The sequence below is a fragment of the Carettochelys insculpta genome, chromosome 11 (genome assembly GCF_033958435.1).
Source record: "Carettochelys insculpta isolate YL-2023 chromosome 11, ASM3395843v1, whole genome shotgun sequence".
Classification (NCBI taxonomy): domain Eukaryota; kingdom Metazoa; phylum Chordata; order Testudines; family Carettochelyidae; genus Carettochelys; species Carettochelys insculpta.
The window spans coordinates 24,490,326-24,510,143 of record NC_134147.1 but is presented as its reverse complement, the minus strand read 5'-3'; the positions used below and the strand labels follow the sequence as shown (position 1 = coordinate 24,510,143).

The following is a 19,818-nucleotide window of genomic DNA, read 5'->3' as shown; positions in this document are numbered from 1 at the left end:
TTGGTTTAATAAGTTTTTAAATCTTTTTGTTGTTGTTTGTTGTTGGGTAGGAATACCTTACGAAATTAGGTAATACAGAATGCCACCCAGAACAGTTCTTGAAAAGAAGGGCTACTTTGGACAAGCTATTGATAATTATTCAAAATGAAGATATTGCCAGCCTCATCCATAAGGTACATTAAGTATATTTAATAGTACTAGTTTATTGAAACGCTGAAATATACAAAGCTGATTCAAAGTTTTAGTCACCTGCATTTAAGGCTATTCATGGCAGTGTTCATCTTGAGTAAAATGGAATAAACTTCTTTTGATTTACCACTCTTGTAACTCTTGCACTATTTTTTATGACACCATAACTTTTTAAATTTATATTTAGATAGAATGGAAGCACTGCTTATAGTTCAATATTAAGTTTCAGTAGCGTTTGCACTTATAGCAGAGATTTAACTATTTTATTTTAGTACTTGAGTATTCTGATCTTGGGTGTAAGTTGTTTTTTTTTTTTTTTTTCCTTTAAATCTAAACCCAAATGTTAGGGAATTTTGAAACAATTTCTTCAGTTAAGATTATTTTGGACAAAGTCTTATTAAAACAATGAAATTTTGTTCACTGTACACACAAAAAGCTTCCAGAAGATTGTTTTTCATTGCTTTTGAAAAGTGAAAGTTTCTTGTTCAGCAGGTATTGGCTGTTTCATAGAATATGCCATGTACAAATTTTTTTTTTTAAATGGAATTAAGGTCAACTTTATTATGTTAAATGCCCTTTTTTAAGTGCCTCTGTCTTCTGTGGTAAAGGACACCTAGGCCTGTCTGGGTGCTCTTGCTGCTGGCTTCACTCTAACTGGAAATCATGAATCAATGGCTGTATCCCTTAATTGAGAGAACGTGATGATAGTCATGAATGATGTGAAAAAAGCGAATAATAATTTCCCACAACACAAAAATTAGGGAGGGGTGACTCTATGAAATTAATAGGCAGCAGTCTTAATACAAATAAGAGGAAACACTTGCACACCAAGCAGTGTAAACCTTTAGAACTTAACTGCTATGGGGTGTTGCAATGGTCAGTAGTATAGCTGGGTTCAAAACAGAATTACCCAACTTATGGAGTTGAGGTCCATCACTGGCTGTTAGCCGTGGTAGTTAGAGATAGAACCCCATGCTTGGGATAATGGTAAACCTCAGACAGGGGGCGGGGGTGAGAGGGAGAGAAATTGCTCTGTTTCAGATGTAAGGTCCTCAGATTTGTTCAACAGAAAGATTAGGGAAGGGGAGCTGAGGGTATGTAGAGGAAGAAGGGGAAAATTGTTGAGGTTGGAGGAACATGGGGGTGGGGGGAGCGGGGAGTACAAAGAGACTGCAGTTTTACACTCTTCCTGCCTTGAGCAGTGTCAGAATGGCAGTCGGTAGAATGGAACAGCAAACTGAGAAATGTTTAAAATACAGCTGCTTGTGATTTGAACTGGATACTTAATACCAAATGATATTTGTAACTTAATATAGCATTCTTTTAGGTTTCTTGACCTATTTTTTTGGTGGAGTATTTTGATGTTAGAGCTCACTGACAAACTATTAAAATGGGGTAAAGATTGAGTGTGTGTTAATAATTTAGGTTAAAACACAAAGATGTTGCAGCTGTCCCAGAAGGTAGTATTATAGAGCCAGAATATTCCAAGTTAGGTAAATGCAAAATAGATACATCTAAAGCATGGGTGTCCAACCTTTTGGCTTGCCTGGGCCACATTGAGTGAAGAGGAATTGTCTTGGGCCGCATATAAAATATGTAATATAGTTAATGTATATAAATCACACAATAATGTTAAAAGTTTACGATCTTGTGGGGCCACATTACTAGCTGTCCAGGGCCACATGTGGCCCGCAGGTTGGACACACCTGATCTAAAGTGTTAAGAAAATAAAGACAAGCTTGCACTGTATTGATACACAGAGTGAGGGGTCAGAATAGAAGAAATGTATTTATATCAGTGTTGATTAAAAATACTGGTGTTCTACGAACAACTTGCAGGTGTGTTGTGAGCATCTGACACTTTTTTGATATCGTACACTGATGGCATATATTTTGTTGTTAAAACCAGATACAGTGTTACTACTTAATTACTCTGAAACCTGATTAAATTAAAACAAAAAAGCAGTCCAGTAGCACTTTAAAGACTAACAAAATAATTTATTAGGCGATGAGCTTTCGTGGGACAGACCCACTGCTTCCGATCATAGCCATAGCAGAACAGACTCAATATTTAAACCACAGAGAACCAAACATAGTAATCAAGTAATGTTTGGTTTTCTGTGGTTTAAATATTGAGTCTGTTCTGCTATGGCTATGATCGGAAGCAGTGGGTCTGTCCCATGAAAGCTCATCGCCTAATAAATTATTTTGTTAGTCTTTAAAGTGCTACTGGACTGCTTTTTTTGTTTTGATAGTATAGAGACTAGCAGGGCTATCTCTCTGTTGTTGATTAAATTACTTCATTTTATTTTTGCTGTATATCTTGCTGTTTTGGGCTTTTTGGTGTGACAGTTTGCTAAAGAAAATTTTGTATAGGTGTTCTGTATAAAAAGTGTTTATTGTTTTGGCGTTCCATGGTTTCCAAGTTGAAGAAACACTAGTCTGATGTCTTCTGATCTAGGAGCACAAATACAAAATGTCTTAATCAGTGGTTTTACATGGTGTCTCTACAGGATGGTGTTAAGATTGTTTGTTTGTAAGTTCTATCAACTTTATTTCCATTTTAACAATTTTGGCTTGGGACTATAGATAATAGTACTATTTGGTCTTTAGTTCAGCCTGTGGTATGAACAGAGATTGCAAGCTTCCCTGTACAGCTTTGTCAATGCACATCAGTCTTCATACGTATCTAACGCCACAAAGGTTTCATTTAAAGCTGTTTGTGCTGTGTATAGTTTTATGATGCATTAGATATGGGTGAAGGAACTTTGTCTGTGTGGACTTAAATCATGTGCTGATTATCATAGTATAAAAACTTATAGGACAGCAACTAGAGGTATTTTGCATTCACTTTTGTGTAATGTCATCACTTCCCAACTCCCTACCTTCATTCTGCCAACATTTCTCTGATAACTTCATTGTGAGATCAAGTACCTGTAGACTAGTCACTTCTGGAAAAGTCAGTCTCCTGATCCACAATGTAGCTTTCTGATAAGCATGGGAAGTTTGTAATATTTGATTATCTCCCACTCCCTCTCCTTATCAGCCATTCTTATCTGCTTGCATCATACTTGTACACCTCTAAGTCTAACTGTACATTTAACTGTTTAAACAGATACCTGGTTTAGTAACTCTGAAGAGGCTTTCATGCGTCAGCTTTGCTGGTGTTGATAGTTTGGATGATGTGAAAAACCACACTTACAATGAATTGTTTGTGTCTGGTGGCTTCGTTGTGTCTGATGAATCTGTTCTTAATCCAGAGACTGTACCAGTTGGTAAGAAATTTTGTTTAAAATCACGACTTTTAGTATTAGGAAAAATGTCTTTTTGACAGCATTTGAGAATGAAATCTCCTAACCACAGAAGAGTGGCAATGCAAACTACTTGTTGGTTTTATATATGTATGTTTATATAATATATATATAAACACTTTTTTGGGAAGGGCAACTCCATCATGGTTAAATCTGATTTTTTTCATATGCACTTCATTATGTCTTTTTCTGAAAACAGCTGTCTACAGCCAACTCGATTGGCACCACCAAATCAAATTTCATACTGCAGATGTAGTCAGTCTAGTGTCTGTGTGAGTCAGATTGAATGAACAAGTTGCCGCAATATGAAAAATTGTGTATGATGCTACCAAACTATGAATATTCTTCCCTAGGACTGCATACTTCTCTCCATTTTCTCTGTCCTCCATGCCCCCCCCCCCCCCCGCCAAAAAAAAAACAAAAAACCTACAGTGAGTTCACCTGTTAATTACAATAGCTCTCTGTCAAATTTTAGCCCATGTTTACACAACTAAATTGGGCCATTAATAGCAAACTAACTTATGGAAAACCAAAAAATCTGTTTTAAAAATGAGATTCTTACAAAGCTCAGTACTGTTTTAACTGTAACAAAATGAATTATTTTGTTTCCAAAACAGACAAACTTAAAAATTTCCTGAAATTCATTGAGGAACTCAATACCCCCGATGGAAAATGGCAATGGAAAGTCCATTGTAAAATACAGAAAAAGCTCAAGGAGCTTGGAAGGTAATAAGTGTACTCTAAATATTAAAGTATTGAAATTAATTAATATGTTAGAAAAACAGTACTTTCAAAGCTGTATAAATGTAAATTTAAGAAAATATATTTGAAGGGAGTTCTCATTGTGATACATTACATAATTTGAATGTTGATCTAATGGTAAGCCTCAAATCCTCTCTTAAATAGAATGAATGCTAAAGCCCTGAGTTTGCTGACGCTTCTGAATATCTATCAAAAGAAACACATGGTTGAGATTTTGTCATATCACAACTGCGACTCGCAAACACGAAATGCTCCAGAATTAGACTGTCTTATCAGACTTCAGGCTCAGAATATACAACAAAGACATGTTATCTTTTTAACAGGTAAAAAAAACACAACTTGCAGCTACATTTTTCTTATATTTGATATTATGTTACCAAGTCACCTTTCTTTCTCTTTGTAAATTCAGAGAAGAATGTCAAAACATTTTCCAATTATGCTGATAATGGAATAGTAGTTGCTACAGTTGATGACTTTATGCAGAACTTCAAAAATCTTGTTGGCTACCACAATTCAATTACTGAAGAAAACATTCCTTCACCTGGTGTTCCTGAGACACCATCAGGTAATATTCAGCGTATATTTTCACTTTTTCCAGATAATCAGAAGAGTAGGGTGGAGGTCTTAAGTGTAGTATGTCTTTAATCTTACAAAACAAACACTGTAGATTGTGAGGAAATCCCAACTCTCAAGTACTCTCACTTTAAACTGTGTGAAAGGGAAGCTGGGGTGGACTGTTTTAAGGTACCATACAGAAATTTAGTGTCCAAAGAAGTGTGGTGGTGGTCATTAAAAAGGTAATGTGTAAGCCAAATGACATTCCCTTTGGTTCTGAGAAGGGTAAGCTTAATGACAGATTTAGAAACTAGCAAAATGAACTTGGATGTCAGTAGTTGCATTTTTGTGTTATCAAATACTGACCTACTGTATGACTTTAGATGCTGTTTTGACATTAACCCCTTTGGAGCTGGGAGTTGGGATTTCCCAACACTAAACATGAACACAATGCGCAGAAGCTTTTTAGCATCGGAATATTTGGACATTCACACAAAGGGTTGAGTGTGTGTGTTGAGTAAGTGAACAAGAGTGACAGAAGACCAAGCCTTAAGTGATATTGGACTTACAGACCTGAAGCATAACACTGTGAGTAGAGTATAGCTTTTAAAAAAATTGTATATTTCAATAGAGTAGGACTTCTTTTTCTTAATATAGTTCTTGTAGAAAGCGATGAAAAGGACGAGGAAGACATGTCTTTGGATTCAGGGGATGAAACATCACAAATAGAAATCTGCAGTGATGCCTCAAAGTGTGATTCTCATTCAGAAGCTCTGCAGACAGAGACCAAAGGCTCATGTGGAACAGATTCAAAAGAGAACTGTCTAACTGATATGCAGCTGTCTTCTGAAGCACAAACTGGATTGATGGAAAAAGCTTCTAAACTTGACTTGGAGGAAATTCAGCCAGTAACACCTGTTTCTACATCATGTTCTGCTGAAGGAGACAAAAACAATTCAGTAGAACAAGCTCATTTGAACAACTTCCAAGTTTACAGTAGACAGTTAAGTATGTCCCATCAGTTTAGTCATTTCAATGTTCTCACTCATCAGACTTTTCTGGGAACAGCATACCCAATTTCCACAAGTCAAAACCAAGAAGGTGGAAATTATTTTCTGTCCGCTTACAGTCAGAGTATGGATACAGACAAGACATCATCTTCTAGCAATTGGGATGTAAATAGTGAATCATCCAGGCCATATTCAAAATAGAAACAAAACTAAAACTTTTTATAGGTTTGTTGTGGACTCTTCTGTTTCTAAAAAAGTGAATTAACAGTTTCTATTTTATTCTCTGAACAAGATGTTTTGTCCTTTAACTCAAATGTTTTCCTGTCCTATTTAAATCATGATGGCCTGTACCAGTTGACGCATCTGAAAATTGAAATAAATATATATTTTTTAACATTTATTGTATTTGAATTATCTTGTTTGTTGGCACTTTTAAGTTTTTACATTTGTATTTGACCTGTACTTGGCTTCAGTTAGAAGTCTGTTTTAATGTAAAACTGAATGTTTTGCCTAAAGCATGTGAAATAGCAAAGCTTCATTTTTTTAAAGTAAAGTGTAATAGAGCATCCAGGTCACTTTTCTTTAAATGAATATAAAAACTTATGTATTTATTTGATCAACTTTGGACAACTTTTGTACAAAATGTTTTTACATAGCGATAAGGCAGTATAGTTATTTTAATGGAAAAATATAAATACTGGATTTTGGCTAAATACCTCAGTAACCATTGGTGCAGTTCCATTTATAAAAATAAACTCTTCTTCATGCACATGGGAGTTACTAGCAACTTGCTTTGTTTTTTTTTTAATTTATTGTTAAATACCATTTCTAAAATACAGAACAGGGAAGCTAAAAAATTTTATTTCAATACCATTCTGTATACATCTGATATGTGCAGTATCTCCTTATCACAATTGCATGGAAACAGCCTCAGGGTTTAAATCTCAAATATCGCAACTGGCAGAAAGCTGACTTGTTTTGTCTTAATTCAAATTATCGATATTAGTGTAACAGGAAGAGCTATCACTACTTTTAGGCCCAAACTTAAATGTTCTGCTAAATGTGTTACTACCACTAAAATGAGCATCTCCAGAAAGTTTTTTAATTACTGTCCTCACCCTTCCCTTTAAAAATGATATGTAGTGTGCTAGATTCTTCCTCTCCCTGCCCCCCACTAATCTTTAATTACTGAACCACAAATGTATCAACTTTTTGTGCACAGTAACAAACTTTCAGAAAATATTATGGGGATGATAAACTCTGGCATACTACCTGTATCTTGACTTCAATATCAAATTTAAAAAACAAATCAACTAAGTTTTTGGATTATGTCTTCAAAAGGGCTTATTTTTTGTTACATTCAGTTTAGCTTTACAACAGCCATTGGACAAATCTTCTTAAAGGCACTTGTGATTTGTGGCTTAATCATATTGTGAACTGCTACTTATAGTTACACAACATTTTTAAAAGCTAATTCATTTTAAGCTGTTGTCCATTTCTTAAATACTAATTTAATGAAGCTTACTAAAACACTTCTATAAGAAGACAACTTCTAAAAACAGTTACAAAAGCTATTCCCTCCAGAATATCAAACTGTTTTAATGTATTAGTGAGGAACTAAACCACTGTGTGACAGGTTGTCATGCAGATGCAGTTCGTCTCATGAAGACAACCACTCAATTTTAAATGCTTCATTAAGCTTTAGACTAATACAATTGTTTCTATATGGCAAAGTGCACATTCAGAAGCGTGTGGTGTTTCTCATGTGTCTGAGGAAATTATCCAAACTCTTGGCTGTTTGTTAGGCAAATGTTTATTGCCTACACACGTTTAACAAACAAATACTCTGTGGATTTAAGTCAGTTACCTTTTAAAATTCAAGCCTTTCAACAAACTGTCTCAAGGGAAGTCTCAACTGATGTGTAATATAGCCTCTTATAGCAATTTTGAAAAAATATGGGGTAAGACCCTCAACTCCCTGGCATGAGTTAAAGCTAGAATTCCGCTCTATAGGAATTGCTTCTGACAAACAATTCTTTGGCCTGAACTGACTTGAAATGCAGTTAAGAGAGCTGAGCCCAGGCACTATTTTGAATCTATCTAACTTCAAAAACAGAAGTTCAAACCAATTTTGAATGTTTACTATGGGTTCATCAAACCTAGTTCAGAACTATTTTTAGAAAACGATTTCTGCTGTATAGAAGCAGGAACTAATTTTGATATAGCAGGGAGACTCTATCCCTTCACCCTCATTTCAGGGTTGTGGGCTGGCTGGGGACCTGGATAGGTAAAGGAAGGGCTGACAGGAGCCCATGGTTCTACACTGAAATGATCATGGAATTACCTGCACTGTACACTTCTATCTGCTGATACTCCCAGCCTTTTAAGAATACAGCTATCACCTAACAAAACTGTCCACTTGTCCTTGCATAAGTAGACAATAAGCACTGCCATTTCGTTTCAGCTAGCTTATTCAATACAGAACTTGTTCTTGCACTGGGTTGCTCACTAGCTCACACCATTGATCTAAGAGATCAGACAAGCTTTGGGATCTAGGCAACAGTGAAAAGAAGAGATTAGGACTACTGCGTGTGAGGCAAAAACTGGTATGTCACTGAAAATGATTTATTTATACCAAAAATACATAAGTTTTAAATTTGTACAAAGACATCGTAAAAATGAAATCTTTATAGACGGTGTTTTCCTAATACATAATCTTAAGAATTTCATAGCAGAAAACAATTCTGAACAAATGCATTAGAATTAGATTCAAGCATCTTCAAGTCAGAGACCCAGGCCAAATATCCTGTCACATTTTACATGAGAGGTTAGATCTTGACTTAAAAAAAGATTTAGATGCAGTGAGTAAATTACAGCAGCAAAGTGCTGTGCATGACAATTTAAAATGTTTCTGTATGCTCATGTACCTTTTTTTAAAATGGTGAAATAAAGTTCTCTTCTTTATTTATGGTTGGAATTAGACCAGTCTCCAACTCTTTCTGCTTCTGGAGGAGACCCTGGAATAATACATACAAATTGAGTGCTTGTCGTTCTCCACAAACTATGCATAGTTGCCGAGAATCTACTTTATTTCTTCATGTATTCATGTTTTTTATTGGATTAAAGTATATGTAGTTTTATATTTAAAAAAAAAAAAGACCAGAAGTCAAGCACTTAAAATATAACAGCCCCAATATGCTTGCGTGTGCTGTTTGAGTTCAGCGCTCTCTCACACAAGGAATTTGAGAACCTAGCCTTCCACATATAGGAAGTCTGTGGCAGAGCACAAAATGGAACCCACCTCTAACTTTGACAACAGTACCTTAGACAAAAGACAGTTCCTCTGTGCTTTGAATTCTACTTCATTCACTGTCTGTCCTGGGTACTGAATAAGGTAGAAATCCTGTACCACAAATATGGTTAGAAAAGACCTCAGGAGGTCACCTCGTCCAACCCCCTCCTGAAAGCAGGACCAATCCCAATCAGGGCTTTTGTCAAGATGGGATTTAAAGACCTCTAAAGGAGTTTATCCCCCTGCCCCCTCTATACTTCCAGCAATCAATTCTAGTTCTTCACCTCTCTGTGAAATAGTTTTGCATAAGATCCAACCTAAACCTCCCCCTATTGGTCCTTGTTCTGTTTATCTGTCACCACTGAGAATAGTCTCCCCCTATCATCTTTGGAACCGCTGCTCAAGTATTTAATGGCTGTTACCGAATCCCACCTCTCTCCTGTAAACAATATAAGCCCAAATCAGCCTTTCCTCATAAGTCATGTGCTCCAGCCCCCTAATCATTTTTATCTTCCTCTGCGAGACTCTCTCAGGTATAGTCGCAGAGAAGTAGCCATGGTAGCCTCTATCTTCACAAAATTTTAAGAAAGGCAGGTCTGTAGCAGTTTAAAGACTAACAAAATACTAGGTCATGAGCTTTTGTGGGACAGACCCACTTCTTCAGATCGGGAAAATTCTGATAAATGCTCTTCGTCTCAGTTTAACAGAGACAGCAAAAAATGAAATAAACTGACAAATTAGCTACACAGAACAGCAAGGGGTGGGGGAGAAAATTACTTACTGCAAGTGTCTGTTAACTTAAGTGGGCTGTCTGGGATCACTACAAATACCAGAGATAAGGAAACAGTCCTTTTAATGCCTAAAGTAAATGGTATCTTTATTGATACCAAGGTATAAAGTATCAAGCTTGAGAATGAATGCCAATTCAGCTGGCTCTCTTTATAATCAGATGTTATAGTTCCTTTGTTTTAGAATGAAGACTTTCAAGTCTTGAATGCTCAGTTGTCATTTATCAGAATTTTCCAGATCTGAAGAAGTGGGTCTGTCCCATGAAAGCTAATAAATTACTTTGTTATTCCTTAAAGTGCTAGAGGACTACTTTTGTTTTCTCTCCAGGAGGTCCAAATCCTTTCTGTAAGGGGGAGCCCAGAATTGGACACAATACTCCAGATGTGGCCTCACCAGTACTGAATAAAGGGGAATAATCACTTCACTAGATCTACTGGCAATGGTCCAACTAATGCACCCTACTATGCTGTTAGCCTTCTTGGTGAGAAGGGCTCACTGTTGGCTCACATGCAGCTTCTCAGTCACTGTAATTCCCAGGTCCTTTTCAGCAGAACTACTACTTAGACAGTTGGTTCCCAGCCTGTAATGGTGCCTAGGATTTCTCAGTCCTAACTGCAGGAGTCTGCACTTGTTGAATCTTGTCAGATTTCATTTGACCCAATCCTCCAACGTCGATTCCTATCGTTCAGCGTAGCAACCTCTCCCTGTAGTTCAGTGTCATCTTTAAATTTGTTGAGGGTGCAATCCATCCCCTCATCCAGATTATTAAAAAAGATGTTGAACAAAACTAACCCATGGGGTACTCCACTTGATACCAGTTGTGAACCATGGAGCCATTGATCACTCCCAGTTGAGTCCAATGATCCAGCCAGCTTTCTCTCCACCTTACAGTCCATTTATCCAATGCATACTACTTTAACTTGCTGGTGAGGATACTGTGGGAGACTGTATCGAAAGCTTTGCTGAAGTGAAGGTAATTACCTTGCCTTCCCCATATCCACAGAGCCAGTAACCTCATCACAGAAGGTAATCAAGTTGGTCAAACATGACTTGCACTCGATGACTATGCCTGATCACTTTTCTCTCCTCCAAGTGCGTCAAAATGGATGCACTGAGGATCCCCTCCATGATTTTTCCAAGGAATAAGGCAAGGCTGATTTGGTCTGTAGCTCCCCACATTCTCCTCCTTCCCCTTTTTTTTAAAGATGGGCACTACATTAGATTTTGCCAATCACCCAGACCTCCCTGACCACAAATTTTCAAAAAGATAATGGCCAATGGTTCTGCAATCATATCAGCCAACTCCCTCAGGTTCATTTGATTCAGCCCCATAGATTTTTTTTTTTTTTTAAAAGAACCAAGACTAGTGGTAAAAGTAAGGGAAATGAATAAGAAAATACAACTTTAAAAAGTTGGTTACAGATTTAAATCATACGGTACCTGGCGTAATTCTGATAGTCCTTTGAGGATTGCCTGCTGTCGGTCTCTGTTTTTTACCACATTAGGATTAAGAAGCGGATCTCTCACATGATCAGAGCTAAAAATCTGTCGTGCTGTATGGTAAGACTCTAAAGGTAAGTATAAAGCAAATTAATTAGATAAATAAAATCAATGCTATATTTTTTTCAATTTTAATTTCTTCCAATAAGCTTTACAGATGCTTCACAGGATTTGATTTGTTTGTAATTGCAATAGAAAAAATATCAATGCTTATTTTAAACACTTCTTCTATTTCCATTGATTTATCTTTCCACATTTGCAGGAACTTGAGAAGATCAGACAATGAGGGGTTAGACAATAATTAATGCCAGCAGATGCTGAGATTCAAAAAATTAAAGATGCATAACCATTAAAACACAATGGTAGACATTACATATCAAAATATATAAAGTAAAGATCCTTAAAACAAATTAAGTCCTCAGGCAGATTTTTTTTTTTAAACTGTGCATATCTGTAAATTTTATTATGGACAGAAATACTTTACTAGTCTATGATAAAACTGACGTTAATGGATATTTACCAATAAAAATCTAATCCTTCCAAGCCTGTCTTCATACCTTGTAAAAAGAAAGTTTTCTTCCCTGCCAGTTTTTTATCACTAAAACCATTTCACAAATGAAAGTATTTAATTTCCGAAGAAAATTCCAATATATCTGTATACATATGTATTTAATAGAGTACCATGATGCTTCATGATGATACATTGTTAATAAAAAATTAACTTTATTTTCTTTTAGTACCATCCACTGGTGGCCTACCAGGTACAGGCACTCTGTACAATATTATCCTACAAACTGTTAGTGTCAGGCATTTATAAGAGCAAATGTCCAGACAACAGTGTATTATTTACATCAGTATTCACACAACTCTTAAAACTAAATCATTATAAACCACACCCCACCCTCTTAGTATTGGTTTACAGTATGTTCCAGTACCATTAAACTGTCGATATTGTGGATCATGTGTTGAAGGTCTTGTCATTGGTGCATGTGGATCAAGGTAATAAATTTCATTTGTGCGCACATAGGGAATAAAATGAGAAGAGGGTGGTCTTTCAGATTCCATAATGGGAGAAGTTGATTTCCTTTGTTGCATGTCTGCATTGACGTTTTTGTCTCTTCCACTATTGCCATTTGGAATGGTTAAATTAGAAGTATTTATCTGTCTCTGTAGTACTTCATGTAATCTGTTTTTAACTGCTGGAACAGGTGGTGACTTAGATCTGTGCAAAACAAGGTAGCCATTTTCAAATAATATGCTTAATTTTATTAGCACTCTTCATTCTAATGAAATATTGTTTAATATCTTTAAACAAAATCTAAAATATCTTTTCTCCTTTTTGTGCTTTATATTCACTATAAATGTTTTGGTGGGCCCTCAGATCCACTCTTTTAGTGATACATGGCCAGAAACTGAATGGCTCATGCTAATTATGAATTCCCACATGACAATCAGTATTGTGACTGCAGTACTTCCACTGTCACTCCAGGTATAGGCTGCAAAGGTTGACAAAGGGGAGAAAATGCACAGCTCAGGTTATGCTCACTAACCAAAATGGTTCCTTGGGACCCAAGAGCAGTCTCAAGGCTTGGCCAAACCTGAGAATCAGGTTATGAATATTAGATTGCAGACAGTTGTGAGCTCTTTCCTATACTGACTAGCATCCTATATTTTTCCTTCTATAGAATATGACACTTATTTTTTAAAAAAATCAACAAATACAGTAAACTCTGTCTTAACCAGCATTCCATTATCAGGAACTCTGAGATAACTGGCATTTTAACCATAGTCAATTTTCATTGTTTTCCATAAGTACAGTATACTCAAAGTAAATACAAAAACACAGCAAATACAGTACAGGGTTTACAATGTACAATATTGCCGTTGGTAAATAAAACACTCTGCATTTATTTTTGTTGGTTTCTTAATATCTAATGTTATTTTTCTTTAGTGTTTGCTGCATTGCTTGGTATACCTCTCTATTACCCAGAATATTTGAATATCTGGCAACCTCGCAGTCCCGGAGCTGCTGGGAGTGAAAGAGTTTTACTGTATCTGTTTTCTAGAATTAGCCCTTTACTTGTTATTCTCTCTGTACCTGAAAACATGCTCTATGCAATTTATACAAGCAATTCATATTGTTTGAAGCTGTGCTAGTTCTTTTCAAGATAAAATGCATTCTAAATATTTTAATAAGGGTAAATGCACATAAATGTGCTAGGCAAAAATACATAGGCTGCACAAGGTCATGTTCCCTTCTGAAGCATTAGAAAGAAAGACCATACCCTGTCAAAACTTGCCCTTATTTTGGAACAGATTTTGCTCTGTACTATATGCCTTTAGCTCCCAAAGAAGCACATCAAAAGGCCATTTTTGATCTGACTCAATATCCTTCTTATAGAGAGAGTTGGCAGAAAAGGGCCCTTCAGTTAGGAATTTGGTTCATTTTGCACTTGGGTGCTTAAAGCAGTGTGAGGGAGGTTATAGTCACTGACTACAGAGGCAGTTTACGAAAATGTGTACTGCCAGTGTTGCCAATCCCAACCATTTAAAAATCACGAGTAAGATCCACCAATTATTACTAACTAAATTATCCAGTGCATTAATAAATATTTATTTTAATTGGCCTTATAGCATGGAAACCAGTCAACTTCCTGTTTAAAGCTCTTTCCCCCAGCCATAAAAGAATTGCATATTTTTTCTTTCATGACATTTTGACATTTGAAATTCCAGTTATGATGTGGGTAAGGGAGATCAGATCATTCCAACTCCAAAGCACATCCAAAGAACCTTTGGAAGACTCCAAATTTGATCAGCTACCATACTTTTAAGTAGAGGAGTCCAGGGTAGTTTAACCAAGTATAGTACTTGCTGGATTACGTCTTTTTACTTAAGAACGAAATATAAATGATGATTTCTTAATTAAAAGTATTTTAGTGAAAAAGCAAAATCTGCACTAAAAACATATCTAATTTCTCATTCTTAATTGTAGTAACTGACACAGAAATCAAACCTACCTTTCTTCATTTGAATGATTCCTTTCACATTGTTCTTCCTGGAATAAAAACAAAATAAAAATGCCTATTTTAGTTATATACATTTTATTTTTGTAAGACAAAATGTTTGCTAGACCTGAATTCAGGAGAAAAATATACTTATTTGATCCATTGGTCAAAGAGACATTGTTATAAACGCTGTAGACCAAATTCATTGCTGATGGAATTTTCTGAAGACAACTTACACCTTCACAAGGCAAGAAGAACCAGAAAGGCTAGGATTTGTCTACACTATGCAACTTTTAGAAACAAGGCTATGTTGACAGATCCATGCCACCAAAAGTTAGGGGGGTTTACTTTATTGCCAACAGAGCACTCCTGCCACCAAAATCGTGCTCACACTTTCACCTGTCACCATAAAAATTTACTGTTGCTGGGAGTGGTTGAGGGATAAGCATTTGTGAATAACTAATGGCTGGGTCTAGGTCTAAACTATTATATAAATTTGATTTTCTTAAATTTGATTTTATAATGCTGGGTTTTATAAATCTGAATTTGAGTATCCTCACCTCCCCGGAAAGTCGAGTTAGTGCTGCCACACAATTGCCAAACCGACTGTCCAGTGCATTGTGGGAACCTATCCCACAGTTCCCTCAGCCCCATAGCAGTCTGGGTTTTTTCCACTGGTGCAATATGGGAAAAAATCCCCTGCAAGTGGTTGTGGGTATGTGATGTCATCTTCCCACATTGCATTACCTTCATTCCCCTGCCATGGAAAGCAAACAGCCATTTTTTTTCAGAAGGAAAGAAGGAAAAGTAGGTAATCCCAAGTGAAAGAAAATCAAATAGGCTGGCTTCAGAAGGCAAAACTGTGTGGATGAGCCAAAGCCTCTCCGAACAGAACTGATGGCAAAAAGATACGCAAATGCGTGGTGCAATTTGCTTATCTTTTGCTGACTGTTCTCAGCAACCTAGACAGCCTCAGAGAAGTTCTGGCTGCTTGAGGTGGATTAAGCTACTCTTTACTATTACTACGACTAGGGAAATTAGGAATTAAAATGTCAGTTTGAGACTGGTTGTGTGTCCATATGAGTGGTACCCTGGAGTGAGTCCTTCATCTAACTCTGGTGAAGCCAAGAAACCACCTGAGATCTCTGATAACTGTCGAATTAAAGCAGGTGACTTAAAAATCAGCAACTCAGGAAAAGGGTTGGCATATTGGAGAAACACAAAAATAAAATCTAAGGGAGAAAAAGGCTGTAAATCAAAAATTCTCCATGGTATAAAACAGAATTAAAGTAGCTACAGGTGGCTCAAACAATCAAACACTGGACATAGGACCTGGTGTAGTACCTTTTATAGCTGGATCCATACTACTCAAAGCTTCAGGCTGAGCACTATTATTAAATGTAGGTCCTTTTTCCCTGACATAAAGAAAAAAAGGAAGTTACTCGCTTGCAGTAACGGTTGTTTTTCGAGATGTCCCCATGGGAGTGCTCTACTTAGGTTTTGCGGTGCCCCTGCGCTGCCAATCAGGAAGATTTTAGCAGAGCAGTACCCCGTCACACCGCATATGCACACTGAATGTCTCACTCCCCATCGCTCCAGAAAGTGCAAATGCGGTGTGAACGTTCCCTCCCTTCCTTTTCTACCTGAAGTCTCTGTAGACTCCAAGCAGAAGAAAGGAAAGGAGGTTAGTGGAACAGCCAAAGGGACACATCTCGAAGGGTTACTACAAGTAAGTAACTACTTTTCTCCTTCGAGTGCCCTGTGGGTGCTCCACTTAGGTGACTCCATAGCAGTACCCACTGTAAAGAGGTGGGTGTTGGAGTCTCTGTGAAATAGGAAAGGTTGCCTCTGCCAAAGCTGTGGCAGGTAATGGATCTTTCTGCAAAGCATAACACTGAGCAAAGAGATGAGATGAGGACCATGTGGCCACTGTGCGGCTTATCTGCTAAGGGAACATATTCAGGAAAGCTGTCACTGCAGCCATTGCCATGTGGAGTGGGCCCTAATAGTCTGTGGCGGATGTTTGCCTCTAAGTTGGTATGCATCACATACTGATTCTGCAATCCACTTGGAAAGGCACTGTGTTGAAACAGCTGTGCCTGTGTGAGGCTCGGACCATGTCACAAAGAGTCTGGTCTTTGCCCATGAAAGCTTATACTCCAAAATATTTGTTAGTGTGCAAGGTGCCACAGGACTGCTTGTTGTTCTCTTGGATTTCCTAGTTTCTTTGTCCTCTCAAGGTAGAAAGTACATGCCTGCCTTGCATCAAGTGTATATAGCATTGCCTGCTGGGGGGGTGGGGGAGGGGTGTTATGCATTCAGGGTAATGCACAAGTAGGTAATTGGGTTCATTCATGTGTAGTCTATTATAACTTTTGGAAGGGGCCAGAGTATCACCTTATTTTTAGTAAAGACAGCGCAAAGCGGTTCTGCCATGAGGACAGCGATTTCTCCCACCCTTGTAGCAGATGTTATCACTACTAGGAAAACAACATCGACAGATATCATGGTGAGGCAGTAGCTAAGTGCTCGAATGGTGGTCTGGTAAGTGCATCTAGGACCAGATTGCAATCCCATGGTGGTACAAGGACACATAATTGGATGCATCTTTTTTGCAATCCTGTCAGGAAGCATTTTACCATAGGACATGTAAAGAGGGAGCAGTAATTCACAGAATCATGGAAAGCTGACATTGCCACCAGGTGTACTCTGATGGAGCTGAAAGAGAGGCCTGCGTCATTATGGTACATAAGGTAGTCAAGCAAGGTAGCCATAAGGACTGTACTAGGGTATAACTTGTGTGTAGTGAACCATTGTTGAAAACGTGGCCATTTGTTTTGATAGGTGCTTCTAGTAGGAGGATAGTGGCTGTTTAGAAGGACTAGTTTGACCCTGTCAGAGCAGGTGAGTTCCTCATTCTGGAACCGTGAAGAAGTCATGCTATGAGTTTCATGGTCCTTATGTTGAGGTGACACGTTCTGCCCTGATGCTGTGTCAGGCGATTCAGAATCATAGGTAGAGGGATTGGCTGATTTATTGGTAGTGTAGATAGAGGAATCAAGGTTGTCATGGCCAGGCTGGAGCTATTAGGATCACTGCAGCCCTGTCCAAACAGATTTTGTTGATCACTCTAGCTATAAGCGGAATACGTGGGAACAGATAGAGGAAAGGGCCTGTCCAGCAAATGGTAAAGGCATCCCCCGCCCATGATCTCTTGCATAGCCCCACTCAGGAGCAAAATCTGTGGCATTTGTGGTTGTGAGGCATGGCAAAGAGGTCTATAGTTGGAAAACCCCACTTGCGGAAGACTAAGAGGAGAATATTGGCGTTGATCTCCCACTCGTGTTGATCTGAAAACCATCTGCTCAGTCTGTCTGCTCTCACAGTCTGTTGCCCCAGTATATACACTGCTGTTACTTGATTCTTGATGCACCAATTCCAGAATTTGAGATTGTTGCACAGAGTGTGATCAAGCACCCGTCAGTTGATGTATAACAGAGGGCGTGTTTTCTGAGGGCACAGATAGTTCTGCCTCTTATCAGTGGAAAGAAGTGGGTGCAGGCCCTGCGAATGGCCCTGAGCTCTAGGACACTGATGTGTAAACGCCTCTTTCACTGAGACCATGTTTCCTATATTGATGCTGTGCCACTGTGGGCTCCCCACCCTACGAGTGAGGTATCTGTTATAGTCACTGAAGAGTCCATTGACAGAAGGGGATACCAGGAACTTGGTTGGCAGGGGACATCCACCATTCCAGGGATTGTAGTACTTGTGGGGGAAGCACGAGTCACTTCACAGGATTGTGGCATGCAGGTATGTAACTGAGTGTAAGTCAATTTTATAGACAACACATATGTAACCTTGCAAACTGAACTACAAATGTGGTCGCTGCCATGTGCCCCAGTAGCTGGAGACACATCCTGGCAGTTGAGAAAGGAGCCTGTGTTGCCAAGGGAACAAAATCACAGCTTGACTGGAGCCTTGATAATGGCAGGTGAGCTGTGATGGAGTTTAGGATTGCTCCAATTAAGTCTGTTTTGTGTGGGCTACATGATGGACTTCTGTATGTTGATTAGAAGACCCACTCAGGAAAAGCATTCTCTGCTGGTAGTTGTCATGCTAACTGTTGACAGATAGGGCCCTTGATGAGACAGCCATCTAAATAAGCGAAGATAATGAGGCTTTGTTTTTTTGAGAAATGCTGTTACTAACAATGTTTTTTGAGAACACTTGAGGGGCTATGGACAGACCAAAAGGGAAGAACTTGTACTGGAAATGTTCATGACAGCTGTGAAACTGTTTGTGGGACGGGTGTAATAAGAATGGGAAATAGGCATCCTGGAGGTCGAGGGCTCAGAACCAGTCCCCCTTGTCCAATACTGGTATGATGGTTGCCAAGATTATCATTCTGAACGTCATGTTGTGAATAAACTTGTTCAGATTCCTGAGCTCTAAGATCAGTCTCTACCCCCATTTTCTTGGCTATAAGGAAATAATTGGAATAGAACCCCTTGCCCTGATGTTCTGTGGGGATAGGTTCCATACTCCTAAGGACAGTAGCTTCTGCGCCTCTTCTAGAAGTAGGAGCGTGTGAGATGGGTCCCTGAAGAGGGATGGGGGAGGGGATATGGCTGTGAAAGGGATAGTACAGCCCAATCTGATAATTTCCAGGACCCATTTGTCTGTTGTGATTTGGGTCCATTGGTGATAAAAGGGTCTCAGGCGATGATGGAAAATTATCTTTGGCTGCACTCGCAGTCACGGATGTTCGCTCAGACCCCTGAACAATGCTTCAAAATTTGCTGTTTTTGAGAGTTAGGATGGCTCACAGAGGAGTGATTTTGCTGGGGTCTCCTTCTGTTTGAATGCTGTTTAGATCTTTTGACATGTGGCCTCTGGTGTTGTCTATAGTGGTTATAGTTGTAATTTCTAGACCTGTGGTATAATGTAAATTTGTTTTTTGTTAGGTGTGGTATATATTCCCCAACATATGAAGTGTTGGTCAAGAATCTTTTTTGGAATGTAGGATCTCTTTTGTGCTAGTTGCAAAAATCTGTTCCCTATGGAAGAGGAGATCTTCCACCTTTGTTTGAAGCTCCCTTGGAATCCCTGATGATTGTAACCACGCAGCCCTGTGCATCACTATCGCTGTGGCAGTGGTTCTAGCAGCAGTGTCTGTGACAACCATATCTGCCTAGACTGCAATTTTAGCTATTGTTAAGCCCTCCTTTATAATAGAATAAAGGAGTAGCTTCTTATTATCAGGGAGATGCTGCACGAGATCCTGCAATTCACGTAATTCATATGGTCATAATTAGCCAGAAGGGCCGTATAGTTTGTTATGTGAAATTAGAGCACAGGAGACTAACACATTCTTCACCCAAAAGTGTTCAGACGCTTGTGCTC

General features: G+C 38.3%; 2 protein-coding genes across 8 annotated transcripts in view; one reads left to right on the top strand and one right to left on the bottom strand.

Annotated features, from left to right (window-relative positions):
* The window catches only part of TASOR (transcription activation suppressor), a 59,097-nt gene extending 52,495 nt beyond the window's left edge, over positions 1-6,602 (top strand). For 3 of the 5 annotated variants that reach the window (XM_075005599.1, XM_075005600.1, XM_075005598.1), the window contains 6 exons: positions 51-173; positions 3,304-3,463; positions 4,117-4,225; positions 4,406-4,584; positions 4,671-4,826; positions 5,474-6,602. In XM_075005599.1, coding sequence (XP_074861700.1) covers positions 51-173; positions 3,304-3,463; positions 4,117-4,225; positions 4,406-4,584; positions 4,671-4,826; positions 5,474-6,027 — 1,281 coding nt within the window. In that variant the 3' untranslated portion in view covers positions 6,028-6,602. Of the gene's footprint in view, positions 1-50; positions 174-3,303; positions 3,464-4,116; positions 4,226-4,405; positions 4,585-4,670; positions 4,827-5,199 lie in introns of all 5 variants that reach the window. The other 2 variants (XM_075005602.1, XM_075005601.1) reach the window with 1 other exon arrangement.
* The window catches only part of CCDC66 (coiled-coil domain containing 66), a 47,089-nt gene continuing 32,887 nt past the window's right edge, over positions 5,617-19,818 (bottom strand). The window contains exons 16-20 of one of the 3 annotated variants that reach the window (XM_075005603.1): positions 14,425-14,462; positions 12,343-12,629; positions 11,348-11,475; positions 8,754-8,843; positions 5,617-5,752 (exon numbers count right to left, since the gene is read on the bottom strand). In XM_075005603.1, coding sequence (XP_074861704.1) covers positions 8,760-8,843; positions 11,348-11,475; positions 12,343-12,629; positions 14,425-14,462 — 537 coding nt within the window. In that variant the 3' untranslated portion in view covers positions 5,617-5,752; positions 8,754-8,759. Of the gene's footprint in view, positions 5,753-8,753; positions 8,844-11,347; positions 11,476-12,342; positions 12,630-14,424; positions 14,463-15,756; positions 15,828-19,818 lie in introns of those variants that run through there. The other 2 variants (XM_075005604.1, XR_012646990.1) reach the window with 2 other exon arrangements.